The sequence below is a fragment of the Danio rerio genome, chromosome 2, assembly GCF_049306965.1.
Source record: "Danio rerio strain Tuebingen ecotype United States chromosome 2, GRCz12tu, whole genome shotgun sequence".
NCBI lineage: Eukaryota > Metazoa > Chordata > Actinopteri > Cypriniformes > Danionidae > Danio > Danio rerio.
Genome location: NC_133177.1, coordinates 46,763,305 through 46,785,804, shown reverse-complemented (window position 1 = coordinate 46,785,804; position 22,500 = coordinate 46,763,305). Strand labels below are relative to the sequence as shown.

At 37.0% G+C, this 22,500-nt stretch overlaps 1 protein-coding gene across 2 annotated transcripts; it reads right to left on the bottom strand.

Moving 5' to 3' along the window:
- Positions 1 to 427: 427 nt before the first annotated feature.
- Positions 428 to 20,658, bottom strand: itgb1b.1 (integrin, beta 1b.1). 2 transcript variants are annotated; one of them, XM_005171390.6, is made up of 16 exons: positions 20,428 to 20,658; positions 19,815 to 19,881; positions 19,437 to 19,522; positions 19,130 to 19,334; positions 16,925 to 17,095; positions 16,610 to 16,845; positions 16,024 to 16,179; positions 14,319 to 14,414; positions 11,990 to 12,079; positions 11,351 to 11,491; positions 7,500 to 7,702; positions 7,179 to 7,417; positions 4,626 to 4,845; positions 4,226 to 4,446; positions 3,946 to 4,112; positions 428 to 3,834 (listed from the first exon to the last, which is right to left on the bottom strand). In XM_005171390.6, the coding sequence occupies exons 2-16, from the start codon at positions 19,879 to 19,881 to the stop codon at positions 3,769 to 3,771; spliced, it is 2,364 nt and encodes a 787-aa protein (XP_005171447.1). In that variant the 5' UTR covers positions 20,428 to 20,658; the 3' UTR covers positions 428 to 3,768.
- Positions 20,659 to 22,500: the final 1,842 nt, after the last annotated feature.

Genomic DNA, 22,500 nt, shown 5'->3' with positions numbered 1-22,500 from the left:
AACATTTACTTTGTTAGCTTTCTCTATTAGGACACAGTTGTGCCCTAAATGATGCTATAGGATTTCAATGTGGTCATGTCATTGGCCCATGAACATTTCCTGCTTGTTATCAAACCATTTCATAACTGTAAAAAAGAGGCAATTCAATCATAACTTACTGTTAAAACAGCTATCATAGCGTTATTTATCAATATGTGGCTCTTTGTGGATTCTCGGAAGCTTTAGAAATATAAAACAGGAATGCTGGGACCATTGCTTTTGTTTAAATCCCTCAAAATGGTCTATACACACTATTTTATAAGTTATTTTCATCATCAGTCTGAAATAACTTAGAGATATAATGAAATACTATGAAAAGATTATGAGTGCTTTCACCAAATACAACCATTGAGTTTCACATAAGAAAGAACTCACCCACACTGTCTGGTTAAACCCCACACTGTTTTATTGGCTTTACCAAAAGTATTTAAAAATAATAATCATCGGTGAACCATGTTGTGTCTTCTTGTGCTCTGGCTCGAGAATACCATAATTTCACAGGAGAGTTTAATATTTACATATAAACATTAGAAAACAGGGCGGTTGATTCCTCTGTGGCGACCGCTAAAAAAAATAAAAGCTGAAGGAAAATGAATGAATAAATTTATTTTTGGGTCAAAACAGAAAATGATAATTAAGCAATGGGAAACCAGCTTTTGAATGAGATCTGGTAGATTGTGACCCAAAAATAATTTTTCTTGGGTAGCAGACATGAGTGGGGAGATTTCTGCTAAAACAGATGGTAAAATGCTAAATAAGTAGCTTTCTGTAATATTAAAATGCAGGATACAATTGTTGACATCTGAGTGATCATTTTGGTCTAACCTTAAACTATATTAAAGGGATAGTTAACCCAAAAATCAAAGATCTGTCATAATTTGTTGAATACAAAATCTGATATTTTGAAGAATGTTCAAAAACTGTAACCATTGACATCCATAGTACAAAAAAATAAATGCTATGTCAATGGTTACCAGTTTAAAACATTCCTCAGTATATCTTCTAGTCTGTTCAACATATGAAAGAAGCTAAGGGGTCATTTACACAATGTTTTTGCTTATAAACAGAACATTTTTTAGTGTGTTTTGTCTGTTCTTTTACACAGCAGCAATTTTAGGAGTGAAAATGCATGAATCAAAAAATTGGATAAAATTTTTGAAAACACTGCTATTGTCATATCCATGTAATAACCAGAAAACGTAAGGCTTTGGGAAGGATAAACACAAGGATAGGCACACAAGTGACAACGTACAGAGTGAAGAGCGAATACATTAAGTGAAACAGTAAGTAAAAGAAGCCGGTAGCTTTAGCTGGCTAGTGATGCTAGCAGGCTAAAGCTAGAAGCGGATGCTCGAGAGACAAAACATTTGGAGTAGATTTATTTGTAAATGTATTAAGGGTTCGTTCACCCTCAGTAGGAAAGACAGATACTAGCAAATGGGGATGTATTTTATGATAAAAATGGAAATTGCAAATCTACAAAGCTCCAAACACACACACTGAGGCAGTTGTAACAACAATCATGACATATTTGTTGAGGGAGGTGTAAAAGAATAACAAAGTATGCGGTAGTGTTGCTGCTATATCTTTATAAGCAAAGTGTGGATTTACTTCACACACTCTCAGAAAAAAATGGTACAATGTTGTACCAAAGAAGGTACAAACCCTTGTCACTGGGGCAGTACCGTTTTATGGAACAGAATTGTACCTTAAGACAAAGAAACAAATTTGTACCATTGCAGTTTGTACCTTTAAGAACATGATTTATACCATGGGAAACCAAAATGTACCTTCAAAGATACAAATGTTTTACCAGTTGTTTTGTATTATTGCATTAAAGACCTTAATAATTATTGTTTATGAGTTTCTTTAAACATATGCTTTTAAATGATGATTCATGTTTTAATATGGAAATTATTCATAAATCACTTTGCCTTTCCAGTAATATTTATTTTCATAGATATTGTAATAAAGAAGGAGTTGTCCAACACTTATTATAAGGTACAACTTTTACAAAGGTACAAAACTGGCCCTCAAGGAACATTATTTGTACCACTGTGTACCTTTTTTTCTGAGAGTGCATTACAACCAACAGCAGTGACGCATCTCGCACATACAACAAATTCTACATACAAATTAGCGCAGCGCTACCAACAGCACAGAATACAGTGTTTTTGGCTGCGTTCGAGGAAGCTTTTTAAAAGATAAGAGAAAAACTTATCAGGTTTTGGCTAGATCACTAGCTATGTTTCCATTCAAAAATGCAAACTAACTTTATGCGCAAAATTGGAATATTGCATAAAAGACGTGCGAATGAAGCAGCGTTTCCATCCAATGCGTCAAAGAGAACAAAATTGTCACTTCCTGATTAACTGGCAGCAAATATCAACAGTAAAAACGACATTTGCTGAGGCAGGAGAAGCTGCGTGAATCTTTTCTTTATTTAATAAATGACTTGCGCCTTAGAAGACGATGTCGACACGCAATGAACACGTGATGGCGTTTGAAGCCTGCTGATTTGTCCATTTAAACACATTTTTATCATCACATGATCTCTTATAACAATAATCACATGACTGTTTTAATGCACATACTGGAATTTGTTCGGTAAAATTGTTTCCATCGTAGTTTATGCGCATCTTTTCTTATCAAATAAAAGTTTATCCTACTCAGTTATGCGCATGCGTTTTTTATGCGCATTTTCAAAATTTATGTGCATCTTGGCATTTCCATCAACTGATTTTTTTATGCGCGTATCTGAAATGAGCATAACAATAGGTGGATGGAAACGTAGCTACTGTCATGTAAATGTAGCCCAAAACTAGTTGGTCATAAGTGGGTAAATGATGACAATTTAAATTTTTTGTGTGAACTATGCCTTTAAATACAGTTTGTGGTGCTCTATTTGTCAAGTGTATCTGTCTACGCACTGCAAGACAGTAGTGTAACATGACAGGGGCATAACTTGTAGTAGAGGCGTAACTTCCAGTTATCCAGATCCCATTGAACTATGCAAGATGTCACAACAAGATGTTGTTGGCAAGATGTTGAAAATACTTCCCAGAGAACATTTTCAGCAAATGTTTTCATGCATTTTCTCCAAATTACATTATTATATTAATTCATTTTGCAACTCCACTCGCTGACTTCTTTGTTTGTTTTGTCATGAAAGTTAGCCAACTCAGCGTCGCCCCTTGCGGTTGCAATTAAGAGTACAATACTGAGCATGTCATGTATAAAAGCCTACGCAACTTACAGCTGTACGTGCATAGTGGAGCATGTGTAGACGTCAATAACGGTGATTGTTGTGTTTAGGGTTAAGGAAGGTCTAGACGTTAATAACTGTGATGGTTGGGGAAGGAGTAGACGTTAAAAATTGTGACGGTTGGGTTTAAGATTGGGGAAGGTGTAGTTGTTAATATCTGTGACAATTGGGTTTAGGGTTGGGGAAGGTGTAAGCATTAATAACTGTGATGGTTGTGTTTAGAGTTGGGAAAGGTGTAAGTGTTAATAACTGTGACGGTTGGGTTTAGAGTTGGGGAAGGTGTAGACATTAATAATTTTGATGGGTTCAGTGCCATTTTCCTGACAACATAGTTTTGACATGTGGGTCTTGATACTGTAACTTCAAGTTATGCCTCTACTACACCCCCTTCATGTTACGCTCGTTTTGACAGACCCTACTCGTATTTGTTGCGAACAATTCCCGTTAGTTATCCTGAAGACCCATCACTTTCCCTCATATCTGGGATTCACCACAGTTGTTACAGCGCTCTTGTAGATGGGGTTCTCGCCCTAAACAGAAAAAAATACATTGTTATCCCAGTATTGCTCCTATAAGACGAACCCACCAAATTAATATAACTTTTGTATTATACAAAAATATATATTAATAAAGACACATACCGTATCCCACTTGGCATTATTTTTCTCTTTCTCAAATTTGTCAAACTCTCTGCGGTCATGAATTACCATGAGCAGCTTCCAGATGAGCAGAAGGGCTAAGCCAATCAGTACGATTCCTGCAACCACACCTGCTACAATGGGGATGATGTCAGGGCCAGAGGGACACTCTGTCAACACAGAAACAAAGAATAATTTCAAACTAATATGTCTGACTGAAAGAAATCAAACAAGACAAAATGTAGGATTGTTTGCTAATTGCTAATGTCCCTTGTTTATTTACCCCTGTTTTCAGCCACATAGACCTGAATGCTGCCATCTTTCTCGATAGAAGAAGTAAAAAAGATCCAGCAGTCATCAACATCTCGCTCTTTGCAGTGATTAATGTTAGGCGGAGGAAGATCCTCCTTAGTCTTCACCTTCTTTATGCTGTAAGATTTGCAGTCCTCCTCACATGTCTTTTGCTTGCTGCCTGTACCAAAATGTCTGCACTCCACACAATCCCTTTGAGGCAAAACACAGAGGAATTTATTTAGGACTGTTAGCTAAGATTTAATTGATTCATTAATTTGACACATAGCTTTGAAACAGCCCAAAGTAGGAGAAAAAAAAGTTCTCAGATGCAAAACTGGGTTAGCCGTGTTAGCCTAACCTCATTAGTAAAGGATCTGCCAGAAACTCACTTGCGTTCGGTGCAAATTCTTGGGCAGGTTGGGCAGATTTCACAAGTCGGACCCTCATAATTCTCATCACATTTACACACGCCACATTCGCATTTGCCACGACCATTGCAGATCTCATTGGTACTGGCCAGACAAGTTGCGGTGTCGAGAGGGCAGTCACAAGCACTGCCGGTGTAGTTAGCATCACAGATACACTTCTTACATTCGCATCGGCCATGACCTGTGGAGAAAAGGACACTTCATTCACTACTAAAGTTTTTTTTTTTTTACTTAATCTGTTTGTTCTGGTAAATCTAAAGATACTTAAATCTAGTTTTTAACAGTAGATGGCAATGTGTCCTTCAAAAACAGTCATACTTTGCTTTCATCCAATTCCTTACACATACCACTCAAAGTTAAATTGATCATTAATAAAGTTAGAAAAGTTTCAAGCTAATTACAAGAGTGTTCTTTGTGAGCTGTTTACATTAATCTTGTAACATTAAAAAAATTATCGCTCAGCCAAACATACAAGGGCTCTTCATAGCGATCTTTTGAATGTACGATTAAAAACTAGCCAAGAGCACCATCTGGTGTTAAAACTACGCTCCATTTAGATTCAAGAAAGAATAGCAATACATTTTGAAAACCTTAAATCAATCTTGAATTACACTTTGCCACAGCACTATACATTGACAAACATTTAGTATTAGTAAAGTTAGTATTAGCTCTACTGTAAAAGATCTGGGTGTTATATTAGACAGCAATTTAACTTTTGACAATCATATATCCCATGTCACAATAACCGTCTTTTTTCATCTGAGAAATATTGCTGAGTTACGAAATATGCTATCCATGCAGAAAAGCTAGTTCATGCCTTTACGACTTCTAGGCTGGATTACTGTAATGCTCTGTTCTCTGGTTGCCCAACATCCTCTATTAAGAAACTTCAGCTGGTATTAAATGCAGTTGCCAGAGTTCTTACCAGGCCTACAAAATATGATTATATCACCCCAATTTTATCCTCCTTACACTGCCTCCCTGTTAAGTTCTGTATTAATTATACAATTTTTATTAAAAAATTAGTATACTTTTTATAAAATTATCAAAATTTTTTTATATGCAATCTATCGAAACTGCTATCTGCAATATATTGCTTTTCCTGCAGCTCCCAGATGTTATGTCAAATTTTAACAGTTGAATTTTAGCCACTGAATTTATGGAAGCGAATTTTTGAACTGAAATAAAATGAACAGAAATTTGCCTTTTGAATATTATACTTCATATTTTTAAACATTTAAACTGAATATTTTGGAAGTGAAATCTGGAAGTTGAATATGAAATATTGAAATTATGTATGAAAATGTGTAGAATCGAAATATCCTCAGCTTAAATAAACAGATATGTTAAATTTCAGGACCTAAAATTACAAACTCTGGCAATTCAAGTCATTAAAATGCAAGCAGTTGTTAATTCAATGTATTATTTTTTTTTGGTTAGTGCTATTCGACAAGCTTTTTATTTCAATACTTTTGGCATTGATTTTGTTCCATAAATTTGAAAGTCTTTAAATAGTTTTATCTGATTTTATTTTCTATTGCATAACTTCTATTTGCCAAACTTTAGATTATTACTGTTGTTTATTGTTATTTTTGGTATTGTTATTTTTAAGGTTTTGAGCGGTTGTGTAAGCATTTCACTGCATATCATACTGTGTATGTGACAGAATACAGAACCAAATTCAATATGAATTAGAACTGAGCATTCACTAATAATCTGAATAATTCTAGCTCAAATTTGATTTGATTTATTTCCGAATAAAAATATCATACATAAAATATTATTTACAAAAAATAAATTTCAACATGTTCCAAAATCAAGTGGGATGAAGCACAAGCTTATTATTTCACCACTCCATCAACACATTCATCAATCGTCTATTACTTCAACTTATTTCTTCTTTTACTTATCTCTTCTTTTTACATGAAACATATTTCATCATTTTGGCATCTTTGACAAATTATATTTGATTCCATTTGTACCTTTACATTTTGTAACATAGACCCAGAGAAAAAAAAACACAGTACTGCAAATAGCCATGAATTAAAATGTCATCATAACTTTCTCTTTTTATCCTTTTTTTAATTACCTTCATCATTATATTCCTTTAATAATATATATTTATACAACTTTTTAAATTGATTAATATCCTGACATTGTTCGAGAGTCTGACTAGACTGTTCTATAGTTTTACACCACAGACAGACATACACAAACTTTTTAAAGTTGTCCTTGTTTTTTTTAACCTCCTAAAATGTTGTTCTTTTCTCAGATTATATCCCCCTTGTCTTTTCTCAAAAAACTTTTGTATGCATTTTGAAAGTAGTTTATTCCTAGCTTTAAACTAAAATTGTGCTGTTTTAAATGTAGCCAAATCAACTTAAGTGTCTTTATTTAATAAAAAAAAATTTAAGGTGCACCACAAGGTTGATTATTTAGGTAACTTATCCAACAAGTAAAATTTTCTTATATTCACCTATCCCAGACCAGCATTAATCGCCCAACGAGCCCTACCTCCACAGAGCTTGTTGTTTGAGCGGTCGCAGCTGAAGTTGTCGCACTCGCAGAACTCTCCGCTGTATCTCTCCTCTGGGTTGTCTCTTTTCTTACATTCACAGGTTCCACAGACACATTCTCCATTGTTGCTGCAGACTTCTGTGCCATTATTCATACGGCAGTTTGCATCCAGATCATCCGCCAGCACCTCATCATGGCTACACTCACATAATCTGCCTAATCGACCTTCATTACACCTGATATGAGAGAGAAAACAGTCAATCAGAAAGTTTGTCATGTCTTCATTTATGTAGGAGAGAGACTGACAGCTTCTCAGACCTGCAGACTCCACACTCCAGCGTTCCCTGTCCTCCGCTACACTTGGGACTATTTTTGATCCCGTCTTTGTGACACTCACATTCACAGATGTAGTTGAGGAGGATCTCCACCTCCTCGCTGAACCCCAGCGGCTTGATCTTTATGGTCTCTGGTTTACCTTTAGACGGACAGCCTTTAGCCGTGATTTCTATATCAAACAACACCTGTGAGGCACATATAATGATAACACAGTGTTTACAGTTGCATATAATTTATGTGCATCGTGTACATGGAGAAGGGGTTTATATTTGTGACACTTCATAAAATGCTAATGCATTTCTGAGGACCAATGGAAAGACATTCTTAGTTTACTTCACTCTTCATCTATTTGTGCCAGACACGGCCTACTACAATGTAAAGTACTTCATAGGACCAATTTCACTAATGCCAAAATTTCTAGAATATTTCCAGACAGAAGTGATGCCTGTAACAGATGTAAGCAGTCACCGGCCGATTACCTTCACATGTTTTGGTCATGTTCAAAATTAACAACCTATTGGTCTAATATTTTTTAAATTCTTTCTCAAGCTCTTAATATAATCATCACTCCTGACCCTCTGACTGCCCTTTTTGGTTATCTTCCAACCCCAACTACACAAACATCACGCTGCGTCATTGCCTTTACCACTTTGCTCGCCAGGTGCGCAATTCTCCTCAAATGGAAACATGTGTCCCCTCCATCATCAGAACACTGGATTAAAGAGGTTCTTAATTGCATCTATCTTGAGAAACTGAGACATTGTTTTAAAGGATCACTGAACTCCTTTAACAAAACATGGAGTCCCATACTATCAGTCATTGAGAACCTTAACATTTCAGGAACTGCTGACTAGAATTTCGAAAGGGAGAAAGAGAGACTTCTAGTTTTTATTTTACATTTTCATCCTCTGTATTTACCCATATACTTATTTTTATTTATTTTATTTATAATTTTTAAATGTCTTATTTATTTATCAGCGTCTTGATTCACCGTTACATACTTATTGAAGGCCTCAGGAAATAGGGAGGGGTGGGAGATGGGAGGGATGGTGCATAGAAGGGGGTAGAAAAGTGTAAGTTTGTTTTAAGAGTTCTACAGATTTCTTGTTTTTATTGCTATGTATTTCATGTCATCTCTTTGCTGATAGGACTTCTATTTTTCATATACATTTGTAAGTTTGTATAATATCTGGAAAAAATGCAAGAAAAATATTGGAAATAAAATAAAATGCTAATGCCTCATTGCATATTATAAAACCACAACCAAAAACTTCTGCACATTACATTCACTAAAACAGAGGTGCACTATAAAAACAATGTCATTCTCACAAGTATAGCTATAATATATTACAATAGAAAGTTCTTAACACATACTGTAGTAAATATAATGGTTATAAAGTAATAGCTTCAATCCACATATAGTACAATATGAGAAACGGGACAAAAAGTTTATAGGATTAAATAGGATTATATGTTTTAAACAAAATCAATTCAAATATTAGTAATTTTACCAGTATTTAGTATTGTACTAGAAAAATGTTTTAATTGTTTTTTTTTTTATTATTATTTCAGTGCCATTTAATATGATCTATAATAACACATCAGATTTTTTTCCATGTAAATACACTACCTGATAAAAGTCTTTCCAAGTTTTAGGAACAACAAATAATAACTTGACTTCTAGTTGATCATTTGGTGTCAGAAGTGGCTAATATGAAAGACAAAGGCCTCTAGATTACACTTATTTTACCAAAAACAAGGGTCTCAGATACAAATACAAAATTTCTTAAGGGCAACACAACATGTTTTTCTTTCTTCAGTGTTAACAGGAGAGAAGTAAACACATGTTTATTGTAAAGGTGAATATTATGGCAGCGCATACAAAAGTATTTATTCTTTTCACTACATTGTGGACGGTTTTCTCTTGGTCAGTGCCAGTTTTCTCACACACCGATTACAGTCTTGTGTGAGCGACACTGCAGGCCTTAAGGCGTTATTGGGAGAACAGTACAGGTAAAAGCATGCTGGCCATCATATGGGTGTCTGTTAGATGCCGTATTTCCCCTTCAGCTCCTCGACTTTAGCGATGTACGCTTTCACAGCATCCTCCTTACTAGTTCCTTTCTTGGCATCCCAGGCATTCCATTTAGCCTTACCGGTGAAGTCTAGCATGCCCTTTATTCTGTATGTCTAGCATAAAACATGATCAAAAGTCTTGTCACTTAACAGAAATAATGTTCAGTATAGAATATAAAGTCATGCTACAGTGGAAAAAGAATTAATATTGTGTATGACTCCCATAAGCTTGGAGGACTGCATCCATACATCTCTGCAATGACTCTAATAACTGATTAATAAAGTCATCTGGAATGGCAAAGAAAGCGTTCTTGCAGGACTCCAAGAGTTTATCAAGAGTCCTTGGACTCATCTTCAATGCCTCCTTCTTTATCTTACCCCAGACATGCTCAATAATGTTCATATTTGGTGACTGGGCTGGCCAATCCTGGAGCACCTTGACCTTCTTTGCTTTCAGGAACTTTGATGTGGAGGCTGAAGTATGAGAAGGAGTGCTATCCTGATGAAGAATTTGCCCTCTACTGTAGTTTGTACTGTAATGGGCAGCACAAATGTCTTGATATCTCTCTAGGCTGTTGATGTTGCAGTCCACTCTGCAGATTTCTCACACGTCCCCATACGGAATGTAACCCCAAACCATGATTTTTCCTTTACCAAACTTGACTGATTTCTGTGAGAGTCTTGAGTCAATGCAGGTTCCATTAGGTCTTCTGCAGTATTATGATGATTGGGATGCAGCACAACAGATGATTCTTCAGAAAAATCTACCTTCTGCCACTTTTCCAAATAATCAACTAGAAGTCAAGTTATTGTTTGTTCCTCTTACAACTGGGATTGACAACAAGACTTTTGTCAGGTAGTGTAGACTTTAAGTAAGATATAGTAGTAACTTCAAACTTTAGATTTTTCCAAGTTTTTTTTTGCTCTACGTTTTTGGCAGATTGTAAGTTTCAAAATACACAGACAGAAATATGCCGAATCATACTATTTAAATTTTTTTTACAGCGCATTTCTGTCAATCAAAGCTGCCAGTTAATACCAAAACTGCATTTTCACAATGTGCTGGTTTAGTATTTCATCTAAAAACCTGCAAGTTACACAAAAGACACTGTCAGTTTAAATGCACTAAATCAGTGCAGAAGATCATTCATTCATTCATTTTCTTTACGGCTTAGTCCCTTTATTAATCCGGGGTCGCCACAGCAGAATGAACCGCCAACTTATCCAGCATGTTTTTATGCAGCGGATGTTCTTCCAGCTGCAACCCATTTCTGGGAAACATCCACACACACGCACATTCATACACTATGGACAATTTAGCCTACCCAATTCACCTGTACCGCATGTACATCCAAACTCAACACAGAAACGCCAACTGACCCAGCCGAAGCTTGAACACTGCGTCGCCACAGTAGATGTTGTCTTACCATATTTTAAAAAGTGTATAACATAGAAAGCAGGTTGGAAGTCATTTAATTACACATATTTTTCTTTCCGTTTAATTGAGTGTTGCTCTTCTGCTTGTCAAAATTAAAGCTCTCAGCTATACTCAATACGATGAAATTCATCTCAGCATCTGCGATAGTTTTAATGGGAACTATTTAAACAAGAAGAGCACTGATAAATAGGCATGCGCTTGAACTGTGCAATCTTACAGGAGAAACAAACGTGACTAGCTTCTGTCTTGTGGGTTAAGCTTAAGCTGCAGTTACATAAATGGAGTCACTCAACAAGCACAGACAAGTTCCCTCTCTCACCTCGTCCCCAATGGAGATGTTGGAGCACTTTCTCCCATTATCTCCTGTTCCACTCACTCCGTTCTTGCAGTGGGAGACGTAAGAGATGGACACACCATCAGGTAGCTTGCTGTTCTCCAGAATCACCTCAGAGGACAGAGACTAATGCACGGAATTAAACACAAAGAGCATATTAGTGCTGGGCAAATATCAAGAGTTCATTCAAATGCAACATTTAAAGGCATAGTAATAATTTCTTTGATGCCATCATGTTGTTCTAAAGCCAGTATTACTATTACTTTATTCTGTATGATGGAAAAGATATTTTGAAATACAGAGGAATGAGTAAATTATGTTTTTTGTTGTTGTTGTTGTTGTGAAAACTGTCCCTTTAAATTTATGACTAGTCACAGAATTGTTAATCCAGCTGAGCAATAAGCCTCTTACCCATTTCTGATCATTAAAATGTCTGAGTGAATATTTAAGATTATAAACAACCCCTATGCGTGGGAACTGCCTGTAAAGTAAAATATACTGTAAGCAAAAAAAGAGAAACTGTGGTTTCAGTTTCTTTTCCGTCAGACACAGAAGGAAACTAGAGCTGACCACAGAGAAGCATTACTTTTAGACAGAGACATCTGATACATAACTTTAACTCACATTATAAGCATCGATGATGAGCTTGATGACATTGGAAGAGCTGGTAGACAGTATCCCCACAGCTGATTTTGGGATAAGGGCAGACAGCTCCTGTTGCACACACACATTCATTTGCTCTAGGAGTCAATACAGACTACTACCTAGGAGTTAAACCTGAGGCTTGTATTATAAGAAGTTAGTAGAAGTAGAAAATGCAACAGCTTAACCACAATGACTGAGGTTTCATCAAATAACAATACTATAGTAGAATACTAAATATTGTTGCTCTGTAGAGTTGCTCTTCAGGCGATCAGTGCCTTCAGCATTACACAGATCTGACATGAACTGAACTTCAACAGTGACATTTATACTACAGTAAACTGTACCAAAGCTGAAACTTTAATTTAGGGACGGATGATTATTCGAAATCGGCATTCAGAATCTGTAATAAATCGAATTTTTCCAGGTCGATTTTATTTATTACTTTCCCCACTGAAGCACATGTCACCCCGCTGAACTCAAAAATGTTCAGCACTTTGCAGCCAGATCTGATCTCTGTGACGTTATTTTAATGAGAAATGTCATGAGTGAAGTCAGTGTGCGAATTATACATTGACGATTGATGGGGTCAACGTTTTCGAAATGTTAGCTTGTGTAATACATGCTTCAGTGAAAAAAATATGTGTATTTATTTCAATTATTCATTCATTTTCTTGTTGGCTTAGTCCCTTTATTAATCTGGGGTCGCCACAGCGGAATGAGCCGCCAACTTGCCCAGCACGTTTTTACGCAGTGGATAGCCTTCCAGTCGCAACCCATCTCTGGGAAACATCAACAAACACTCATTCACACACACTCATACTACAGACAATTTAGCCTACCCAATTCACCTGTGCCACATGTCTTTGGACTCTGGGGGAAACCAGCGCACCCGGAGGAAACCCACGCGAACGCAGGGAGAACATGCAAACTCCACATAGAACCGCCAACTGAGCCGAGGATCGAACCAGCGATCCAACTTTCTTGCTGTGAGGCAACAGCACTACCTACTGCGCCACTGCTTCACCTATTTATTTCAATTATATCCTATTTATTAATAAAATGTATGTATGTTTTCATTGGTTTGTGGGATAGGCTATTTAGTATATTGTAACCTGATTAGCTATTTCAGCATACTTTAGGTCAAACTTTGCATCTAATTTGACTTTATTTTTAGGCTATATGTATGAAGTAAGACCAATTTCATGAGAAATCAGTCTTGTGAACTCTTACAGTGTTTATCTGTGCTCGAATTCGGCTGGTTTCGATATCCTCTGTCTGTGCACAAAACTTATTGCATCCACACAAATATATGCTTAGAAAAAGGTGACTGTTTGTTTTAGACAATGCGTGTTTTAATGTTAGTTATTTAATGTTGATTTTCAATAAACAATCGTTCATTAATCGTAATCATGTTCAGGAGCTCTATTTTAACGATCTACACACAAAGTCTGAAGTGCAGGGCACAAAAGCATTAAGGGCGCATCTGAATCCACTTTTGCTATTTTAGTGACGGAAAAATACGCTCTGCGCCACGGTGCATGGTCTAAGTGTTGACCTTATTCTCTTAATAGGTTCTGGGTGTGTTTTGAGAATAAACCAATCAGAGTCTCATTTCTCATTCTCTTTAAGAGTCAGTTGCGTTTGCGTAGCATTTGCTATTTACATGGCGGACTTTGTAAGTGTAAAAACTGAACGCTTCACTAGCGAGAAAACAGTCAAACAGACCATCTGCAGTGCGAGAATGAGAGATGAGCCTCCTCCAATCGACCTTTACTTTCACCATGAGAGCAAATGCATTTGCTATTTAAACAGCGTGGTGCAAAACATTAAAATGACACTTGCAGCGAGCTGAAACTAGCAAATAACATAATTTACTTTGTTTTAATAAATTTAAGTTGATTGAACATAAAACAATTAAGTTGCAATTAAACAATTAACTTTAAATTCTCTTTTTATGGTAATTTCTGACTTATAATCAACGACAATTGACCATTCAGACCAATACAGTTCATTGTGTCATTTTGCAAGATTTTCAAAATGTCAGTTCAGAAAAAGAAAATAACAGAAGGAATGATATTTAGTTGTTTAATATTATATAGGTATAATACTGCTCTGCATAACTGCATTTCAGAACAGTTTAGGGAGCTTGACGCGAGTATGCCCCTGCCACAAATTGCCATTCCAATTCTTAGATGGAAAATATGGTGGATAAGGCCATCTACTTTCAACTTCATCCTGGCGTCACCTCAATAAATGTGGTTGAGTTTAAGTATAACAAAGATTTAATATATGATTGTGATGTACAGACCTGATAAATCTCCCGGATTTCTTCAGTCACAGCAAAGATAGTCTGAATATTGTTGCCACTCAGTGTGTCTACCAGCTGAGAGATGGTGGGGTAGTCCTTTTAACAAAAAGAAAAAAGAAAAGAATGTAAGAACACTCTGATTTACAGTCACCGGTCACCTTATAAAGATCAGCTGCTCATTATTGCACATATCTAATCAGCCAATAAACATGGCGGCGACTCACTGCATTTAGGCTTGTAGACATGATTAACATGATCTAGTGAAGTTCAAACTGAGCCTCACAATGGGGAACAAAGTGATTTAGATAAACTGACATGGCAGTTTAGTCTGAGTATTTCAAAAACTGCTGATCTTGTTCATGCTTTTATCACCAGCAGGGTGGATTACTTAAACCACTTCCTCACTGGCCTTCCAAAAAAGACAGTCAGACAGTTGCAGCACATCTAAAACGCTGCGGCCAGGATTCTGATCAGAGCCAGAAAATCATAGCACATCACACCTGTCTATAAATCACTAAATGGCCTAGGACCTTAATAAATTACAGATATGCACACTGAACACAAACCTAACAGATCACTTAGATCTTTGGGATCAAATAAATAAGAAATTTCAAGAGTTCAGTCAAAGCAGGGTGAATCGGCTTTCAGCTACTATGCCCCCCACTGCTGGAATCAGCTTCCAGAAATGATCAGATGTGCTCCAACATTAGACACTTTCAAATCGAGACTGAAAACACATCTGTTTAGCTGTGCCTATACTGAATAAGCAATGTGCTACATCTGACAGATCACACCATTATGTCTCTTTTATATATATATAAGATGGCCTTGCCTTGTCTGGGATCCCCTGGGATTTTTACATGCAACCATTTCTAGGGCTTACAGTAAATGGCGAAATGCTTTGGTGATGCTAAAAGTAAAATATAATGGCCAGACTGGTTTGAGCTGATAGAAAGTCTACAGTTATAATAATCAAATAACCTCAAGTTAGGGCTGAGCCAATAAATGATATGATATCAAATCGCGATAAAATGTGTCGATAACAATGTTCTCTGGACTTTTTTACTCTATAATGATCTAAGAGCCAATCCCACAGCAGAAAAGTGCAACAATTGGAAACTAAAAGTGTGTTGATATTAGAGATGCACCTAATTTTCAGTAGCCAAAATTATTGGCCACCCAAAATAGGTAAAGCTATTTAAAGGACCTTCTCATTTTTGTGGCTTCAGTCATTGTTGGGGTACTCTTAAATCTGAAAGCATTAACAGCTGATATCGAAATATATATTGTTATCGTTCAATATGGAAAATCATCGAGATTGCATTTTTGCCATATCGCCCAGCTTCACCTCAAATAACCAAGGTCTGCAATTGAGTTTTCATAATGAACCTTGAAGAAGATGAGCTACAGTATCAGAAGCTCACACCTGGTACCACAACAGGAGAGTCTATTATTCGCACAGACTTACTAAACAAAGGGTGCATTGTATAACAAGCCTTGGTGTATGCAACGTTGGGATGGTATTGAGAAACTGCCATAAACAACATAAAAGCATGGATCCATCGTTCTCTTTTTCACAAGTTACACATTTTTCACAAGTTACACATTGCTGGTGGGGTTATGGTGTGGGTGATATATTTTCATGGCACACCATCTCTATCCATCCATCCATCCATCCATCCATCCATATCAATTTTATACTTACAAAGTAGTTGCTCATGGTGTACATATTATTGTCAAGATGGCATTTCCCATCATTAGGACGAACGATGCCACCAAGCTTTCCATCTCCAGCCAAATGAAATCCAGCATCCGTGGAAAACACAAGGAGACGAGTGACATTCCTCCAGCCAATCACGTCCTGAGATACAATCAAAACAGAGTACACAGCTTCATATGGGCAGGGTTTTTTTTTTTTTTTTTTGCTGTAGCTAAACTCATGCTTACTGTTTCCTAGGACCTAAGGGTGAGTATCCATGTAACCCAATAATAAGTGTGTTTCTGATTTGGCATATACATGTTGACTACACAAATAGTTTTGATAGTTAAATCAGAACCCTCAGGTTACTGTTAAAACAGCATATAAAGATGATGTTGAGGTGATTTCTTTTATATACTATCTAGAGATTTGCATTCAACTTAAAAAAGTGTAAGCATTTTACATGAGAAAAAATGACTTTACTGGAACAAATCTCAGGCCATTCACAGGCAAGCATAAAACGGCATGTGCAAACATGTATTGACTTTGCCCGTAGTTCTCTGGCATCTGAGGAATGTTCAGCTCGACCCACCGTGCAGACAGCAGCCTGCATGATTGCATCAAATCCGGCCTCCGGAGCGTCCAGGTTTCCAGAGGTTTTCTGCTTGCTGACTTCTTGGGTAAACAATCCATGATTGTCTGTCAAGCTCAGGACGTTTTTGTAGCTGAAGGGCGCAGTGCAGTCGCTTGGAAAACAGGGGTTTTTCAGATACTTTGGCGTCATCAGAATGTAAGGCATAACCAGCTTCTCCAAGAATGAACCAAAACCTGCAAACAAGTTATTGGATCATTTAACAGCTTTAAAAGCATACGAAGGTGTGGATGTAAGCATTTGTGTCCTCCTGACCTATATGCAGGTCTTTCGTGATGTCCTTCATCTCATTGGCGAGTTCGGTTCCCAGCTTTTTAACATTTTCCAGATTGCTCACCATAGAGTGACTGAGGTCCATCAGGAAGTACAGATCGATAGGATAATCCTCTGCCCTCTTAAACTTGAGAGTAAACTTCTGTGCTTCTCCTGTCAAGAGACGAGATAAGAGACTAAACTAAAGATGCTATAAATGCTACTTTCACTTGAATACCTTTGCTGAATTCATTAGGCGAATTCATAATAAAAAGCAACACTAAATATCTGGAGAATTTTCCATTAGACTTGTTAATAAATTTACAGGTATTCTTGAGTCATCTGTTTGATGAACAAATGTAAAGTAAGGCATTGAGACTCGTCAACCAGATTTCACCAAGTAGGACATGTTTCTGAATTAACTTCTATGTTGATCCTGGAACAACAGTCCAATCAGCCAATCAGAATTAAGGGATACATTTACTGTTTATGTTAAGTTTAGGCTTACAGTTAGGTTTAAGCACGTCTACATGATTGTTATCGAACTGTTATTCCCCTCTCATTTTGGGAATAATTTACATTTATGATTGGGTTTAGGGGTAGAGAATAGGTATGGATTACATTTTCGAACAAAAATGATGTTCCAGGATCAACATAGATGTTAATCCGGGATCGCATTGTACTTGACAAAATCATGACGTGCTTGAGTCTCTGATAAACATCATGATCAATGACCTTATAACAGTCGCTCAGAGTCAGCCAATTGAACTTGAGAATTAAATCATTAATTTGTTCATTTTCCTTCGGCTTAGAACCTTATTTATCAATGGTCACCACACCGGAATGAACCGCCAACTATTCCAGCATATGTTTTATGCAGTGGATGTCCTTCCAGCCGCAACCCAGTACTGGGAAACACCCATACAATCTTGCATTCACACTCACACACACTCATACACTACGGCAAATTTCATTCATTCATTCATTTTCTTATCGGCTTAGTCCCTTTATTAATCTAGGGTCCCCACAGCGTGAACCAGCAACTTATCCAGCATATGTTTCACATAGCGGCTGCCCTTACTGCTGCAACCCATCACTGGGAAACATCCATACACATTCATTCATTCATTCATTTATGCATTCATTTTCTTTTCAGTTTAGTCCTTTTATTAATCTGGGGTATCCACAGCGGTGTGAACCGCCAACTTATCCAGCATATGTTTCATGCAGTGGCTGCCCCTCCAGCTGCGATCCATCACTGGGAAACATCCATACACACTCAATCACACACATACACTACGACTAATTTAGTTCATCCAACTCAACTATAGCGCATGTCTTTGGATTGTGGGGGAAACCGGAGCACCTAAGAAAACCCACGCGAACACAGGGAGAACATTCAAACTCCACACAGAAATGCCAACTTGCCTTGCCCTAACTCAAAGCAGCAACTTTCTTGCTGTGAGGTGACAGTGCTAACCATTGAGTCACCGTGCTCTCCAGGATCAAATCTAACTTGTAAATTAATTCCGGATTTCCCAAAAACAGATTTAATCACAATTAATGTCATTACCAACAGTTCAAAACAACTCATGCCCAGAGATGGCAAACAATGCTTTTATAAAACACAGACGGCCTCAGTGAACTAGGACATCTGATTCATTTAAAAGGTCCAACTCAATCTGCATGACTATCTCTAGTAACAATATAACGTAAGATGTATTTAGTTAAAAAAATGTGTCAGCGTACACAATAACCTAGTGGTTAAGAGCGCCGACATATAGCACCATGGTGCTCACGGCGACCAGAGTTCGATTTCAGACTTAAGGTGTTTTGCCGACTATTCCCTTCTCTCTGCTCCCAACAATTTTTTCCTGTCAATTCTCTGCACTATTCTGTCCATTAAAGTTTAAAAACCCTAAAAAAAAATCATTATTAAAAAAATGTATTGCAGTAATTGCATGGATCACATTTATAATACTGTTGTAATTTTTTTTTTCAAACGTGTTCTCTCAGTCCTTACATGCTTTGGCTTAGTGGAAAAGATTGGTAGATATAATCAGTATTCCTCAGAAACTCTCCTTTTGTGTTCAATGAAATAAACAAAGCCATACAGGCTGAGTAAATGATGACAGAAATGTCACATATTGAACTCACATATTCAACTTCTGATTCATATCTCACAACACATTCAGACAAATCCAGTACCTGAGCGAAGGTTCAGCGTGACTTTCTGTGGCTGAATCTGTGTGATTTCATCGGGCCTCAGATTCTGTCCTCCATCAGTTTTACGGTTTGTGACGGGTTTGTTCTTGTCAATAGTGACCGCTCCTCTAGGGTTTTCTACACCGTCTGCAGTGCAGCCAGCTTTCGCCATGGACTCAATGTCATCACAGCGTGAAGGTTTGAAATCCTGTTTAGATGCAAGAAGAGACTTGCTGAGCTACACATCGTCCAGGAAGACTCTGATCAACAGTCATACAAGGAGAAAATCAGTGTGGATGAAAGAACTTACAGGATCTTTGCACCACACACACTGTGGGCCGATCTGAATACACTCTCCACAGGTTTTGGCATTTGCAGAAATGCATGGATTACTGTCTGAGCACAACACACAAAAGCATTACAAGTCAGATTCACTATGGGGGGAACAAATCCCCAACATTTTCTTGTGATTAAAGTGTACTTCTTAAAGTGTAGTTTTAAAGAAAAGCAACTAAAAATGATGTATTTTTGCAGAATATCTAATATAATTGTAAAAATAATCGTTTTTTTCATATGTTCACCAAAGCAGTTTACAATGCAATACATTCAATACACCTAAACATTAAAAGAATGTTCCCTAAGGCACCAAAAAGTAGCTGTGTTGTTGGAGTTAAATGACTTGTATCACCTGTTTTCGCTCCAACATAAAAGACAAATCCAAGTAGAGCTGATAATAACAGCAGCTTCATTTTCATCTGAAAGTAATAAGGCATCAAAAACAACACAGAAATGCATCACATGGAAAATGTTCTGTGAATGGCAGTTCAATATATATTAATGAATAATCTTGACCCATTTGTTTGATTACGAAATAAAACATTCTTTGCGCTAAAATGTCGGTTGGCTTTAAAGAAGGATGGGCACAGAGAGGTCTCTGACTCAGAACAATGAAAAGACACAGTTAATCATTTACTCTGATAACAAATAATATACTGAGAAAGAAAAGGCAGACCCAGGAAACAAGCATGTCCTCTTCTGTTAACCTACATTTTGATTAACACTCAAACACAAATAGCCTACATTAATTATCATATCATTCTACATTTCATAATAAAAATCAAATCAATCTAAAAGTCTGATATCTGATCTACACTGCAAAAAGTTGCCTGCATAAACATAATTTGTATAAGCATAGACAAGTACAGATTTATGCATAATCAATAATTAAATAATCTGTGACTGCTTAAAAGTCAAGAGATTTTAAGGTCGTTAAAATAAATTAATAAATCAAATCTACTTACCTTAACTCATGCTCTCCAACCCTCTTCCTAGAGTTATGTGTTTAGGAAGTAAATGTTTATATGATCAACTTGTCCTGATGGTCTTGGGTTACAGTACCCTTTAACAGTCCTGAGGGCATATGAAAAAATACAGAAAAAATGAAATAAAAGTGTGGGAAAGTCCTGGGACTGTGTGTGAGGTGTGCGCAGGTCTCGTTCAGTGGTTCAGCAGCTGCACTTCACACACCTCACAAACACACAGGAAACACAAACTGAAGGAGCGAGAGATGTGGGCGGGGCTTTTGGGAGTGAGGCTCTTCCCACTGAGGCACATTAGGGAGAAGACTTGATGTCTAAATAATTCTATTTTGGAGACAGGTACAGGTATCTTTTAAAATTTTACACAGAATGTATCCTGTAAAAGAGTTATTTGAACGATTTGAACTGGATAGAGAAAACTCTGTGGTATTGTTAAAGAATCTGTTACTCATCTGTTTTTTTTTTATGTGTATACTCAAGATTATTTTGGATTGATGTTTCTAACTTTATTTCAAGGACATTTGGTACACTATCACAAATTGGATTATATAATGTCATGTTTGCTTTAGTACAAAATGAAATTAATTCAAAAAGTAGGCCTACAATTTATTTTCTTATACAACTAATAATGTTGCCTGAAAAATACCATATTCATGTAAAAAAAATGGGCCAAAGCTAAGCCAAATTGTGGACATTTTATAAAGGAGATTAAACAATATGATACTATACTATGTAACATTAGAAAAAGAAAAGCTAGAAAACATATGAAGCATTATGTAAATTTCATTTGATTGAATAATTGTTGGGGCCATGCCGTGGCGCAGTAGGTAGCGTTGTCGCTTCACAGTAAGAAGGTCGCTGGTTCAAGCTGGTTCAAAATTGGACAATAGAAGAATGGAAAAACGCTGCATGGTCTGATGAGTCTCGAACTCTGCTGCAACATTTGGATGGTCGGGTCAGAATTTGGCAACAACAACATGAAAGCATGGATCCATACTGCCTTGTATCAACTGTTGAGGCTGGTGATGGTGGTGTAATGGTGTGGGGGATACTTTCTTTGCACACTTTGGGGCCATTAATGCCAATTGAGCATTGTGTCAACACCACAGACTACCTGAGTAATGTTGCTGACCATGTCCATACCTTTATAACCACAGTGTACCCATCTTCTGATGGCTACTTCCAGCAGGATAACACACCATGTCATAAAGCACAAATCATCTCAGACTGGTTTCTTGAACATCACAATGAATTTACTGTAGTCAAATGGCCTCCACAGTCTTCAACTCTCAATCCAATAGAGCACCTTTGGGATGTGATGGAATGGGAGATTCACATCATGGATGTGCAGCCGACAAATCTGCAGCAACTGCATGATGCTATCATGTCAATATGGACCAAAATCTCTGAGGAACATTTTCCAATACCTTGTTAAATCTATGCCACAAATGATTAAGGGAGTTCTGAAGGCAAAAGTGGGTCCAACCCAGTACTAGTAAGGTGTACTTAATAAAGTGTCCGGTGAGTGTATACTGTATGTGTATCTGAGTGAGAATACTGTAGTGTTTAAGGGTTGTAACATAAAACGTTCAAGACTGACAGACAGAAGAATTGTAGAAAGGGAATAGTATAGAAATCTCACTTTGATTACAGTATATTTTGTAGAAATATTCAACAGAAGTACAGGAGGAATGACTTATGACCGATTGTATGCTCTGATTTAACAGTATTAACAATATCTAAAGATCATCCATAGAAGATTTAATGAGTGAAATCTTTCTTTTTTCTGTATAATATTTAAAGCGTAAATGAACTCTGAAAATGAGATTATAAAGGACTAATGTGTAAAGATGATGGATGAAATGCTAATGTTGAACACTAGAGGCACCTGCAGGTCGAAATAAGAAATCACAATCGCCTCACAGCAAGAAGGTCGCTGGTTCGAGCCTCGGTTGGGTCAGTTGCGATTTCTGTGTGGAGTTTGCATGTTCTCCCTGTGATTGCGTTGGTTTCCTCCGGGTGTGCCCATATTGTATGTGTGTGAAAGAGTGTGTA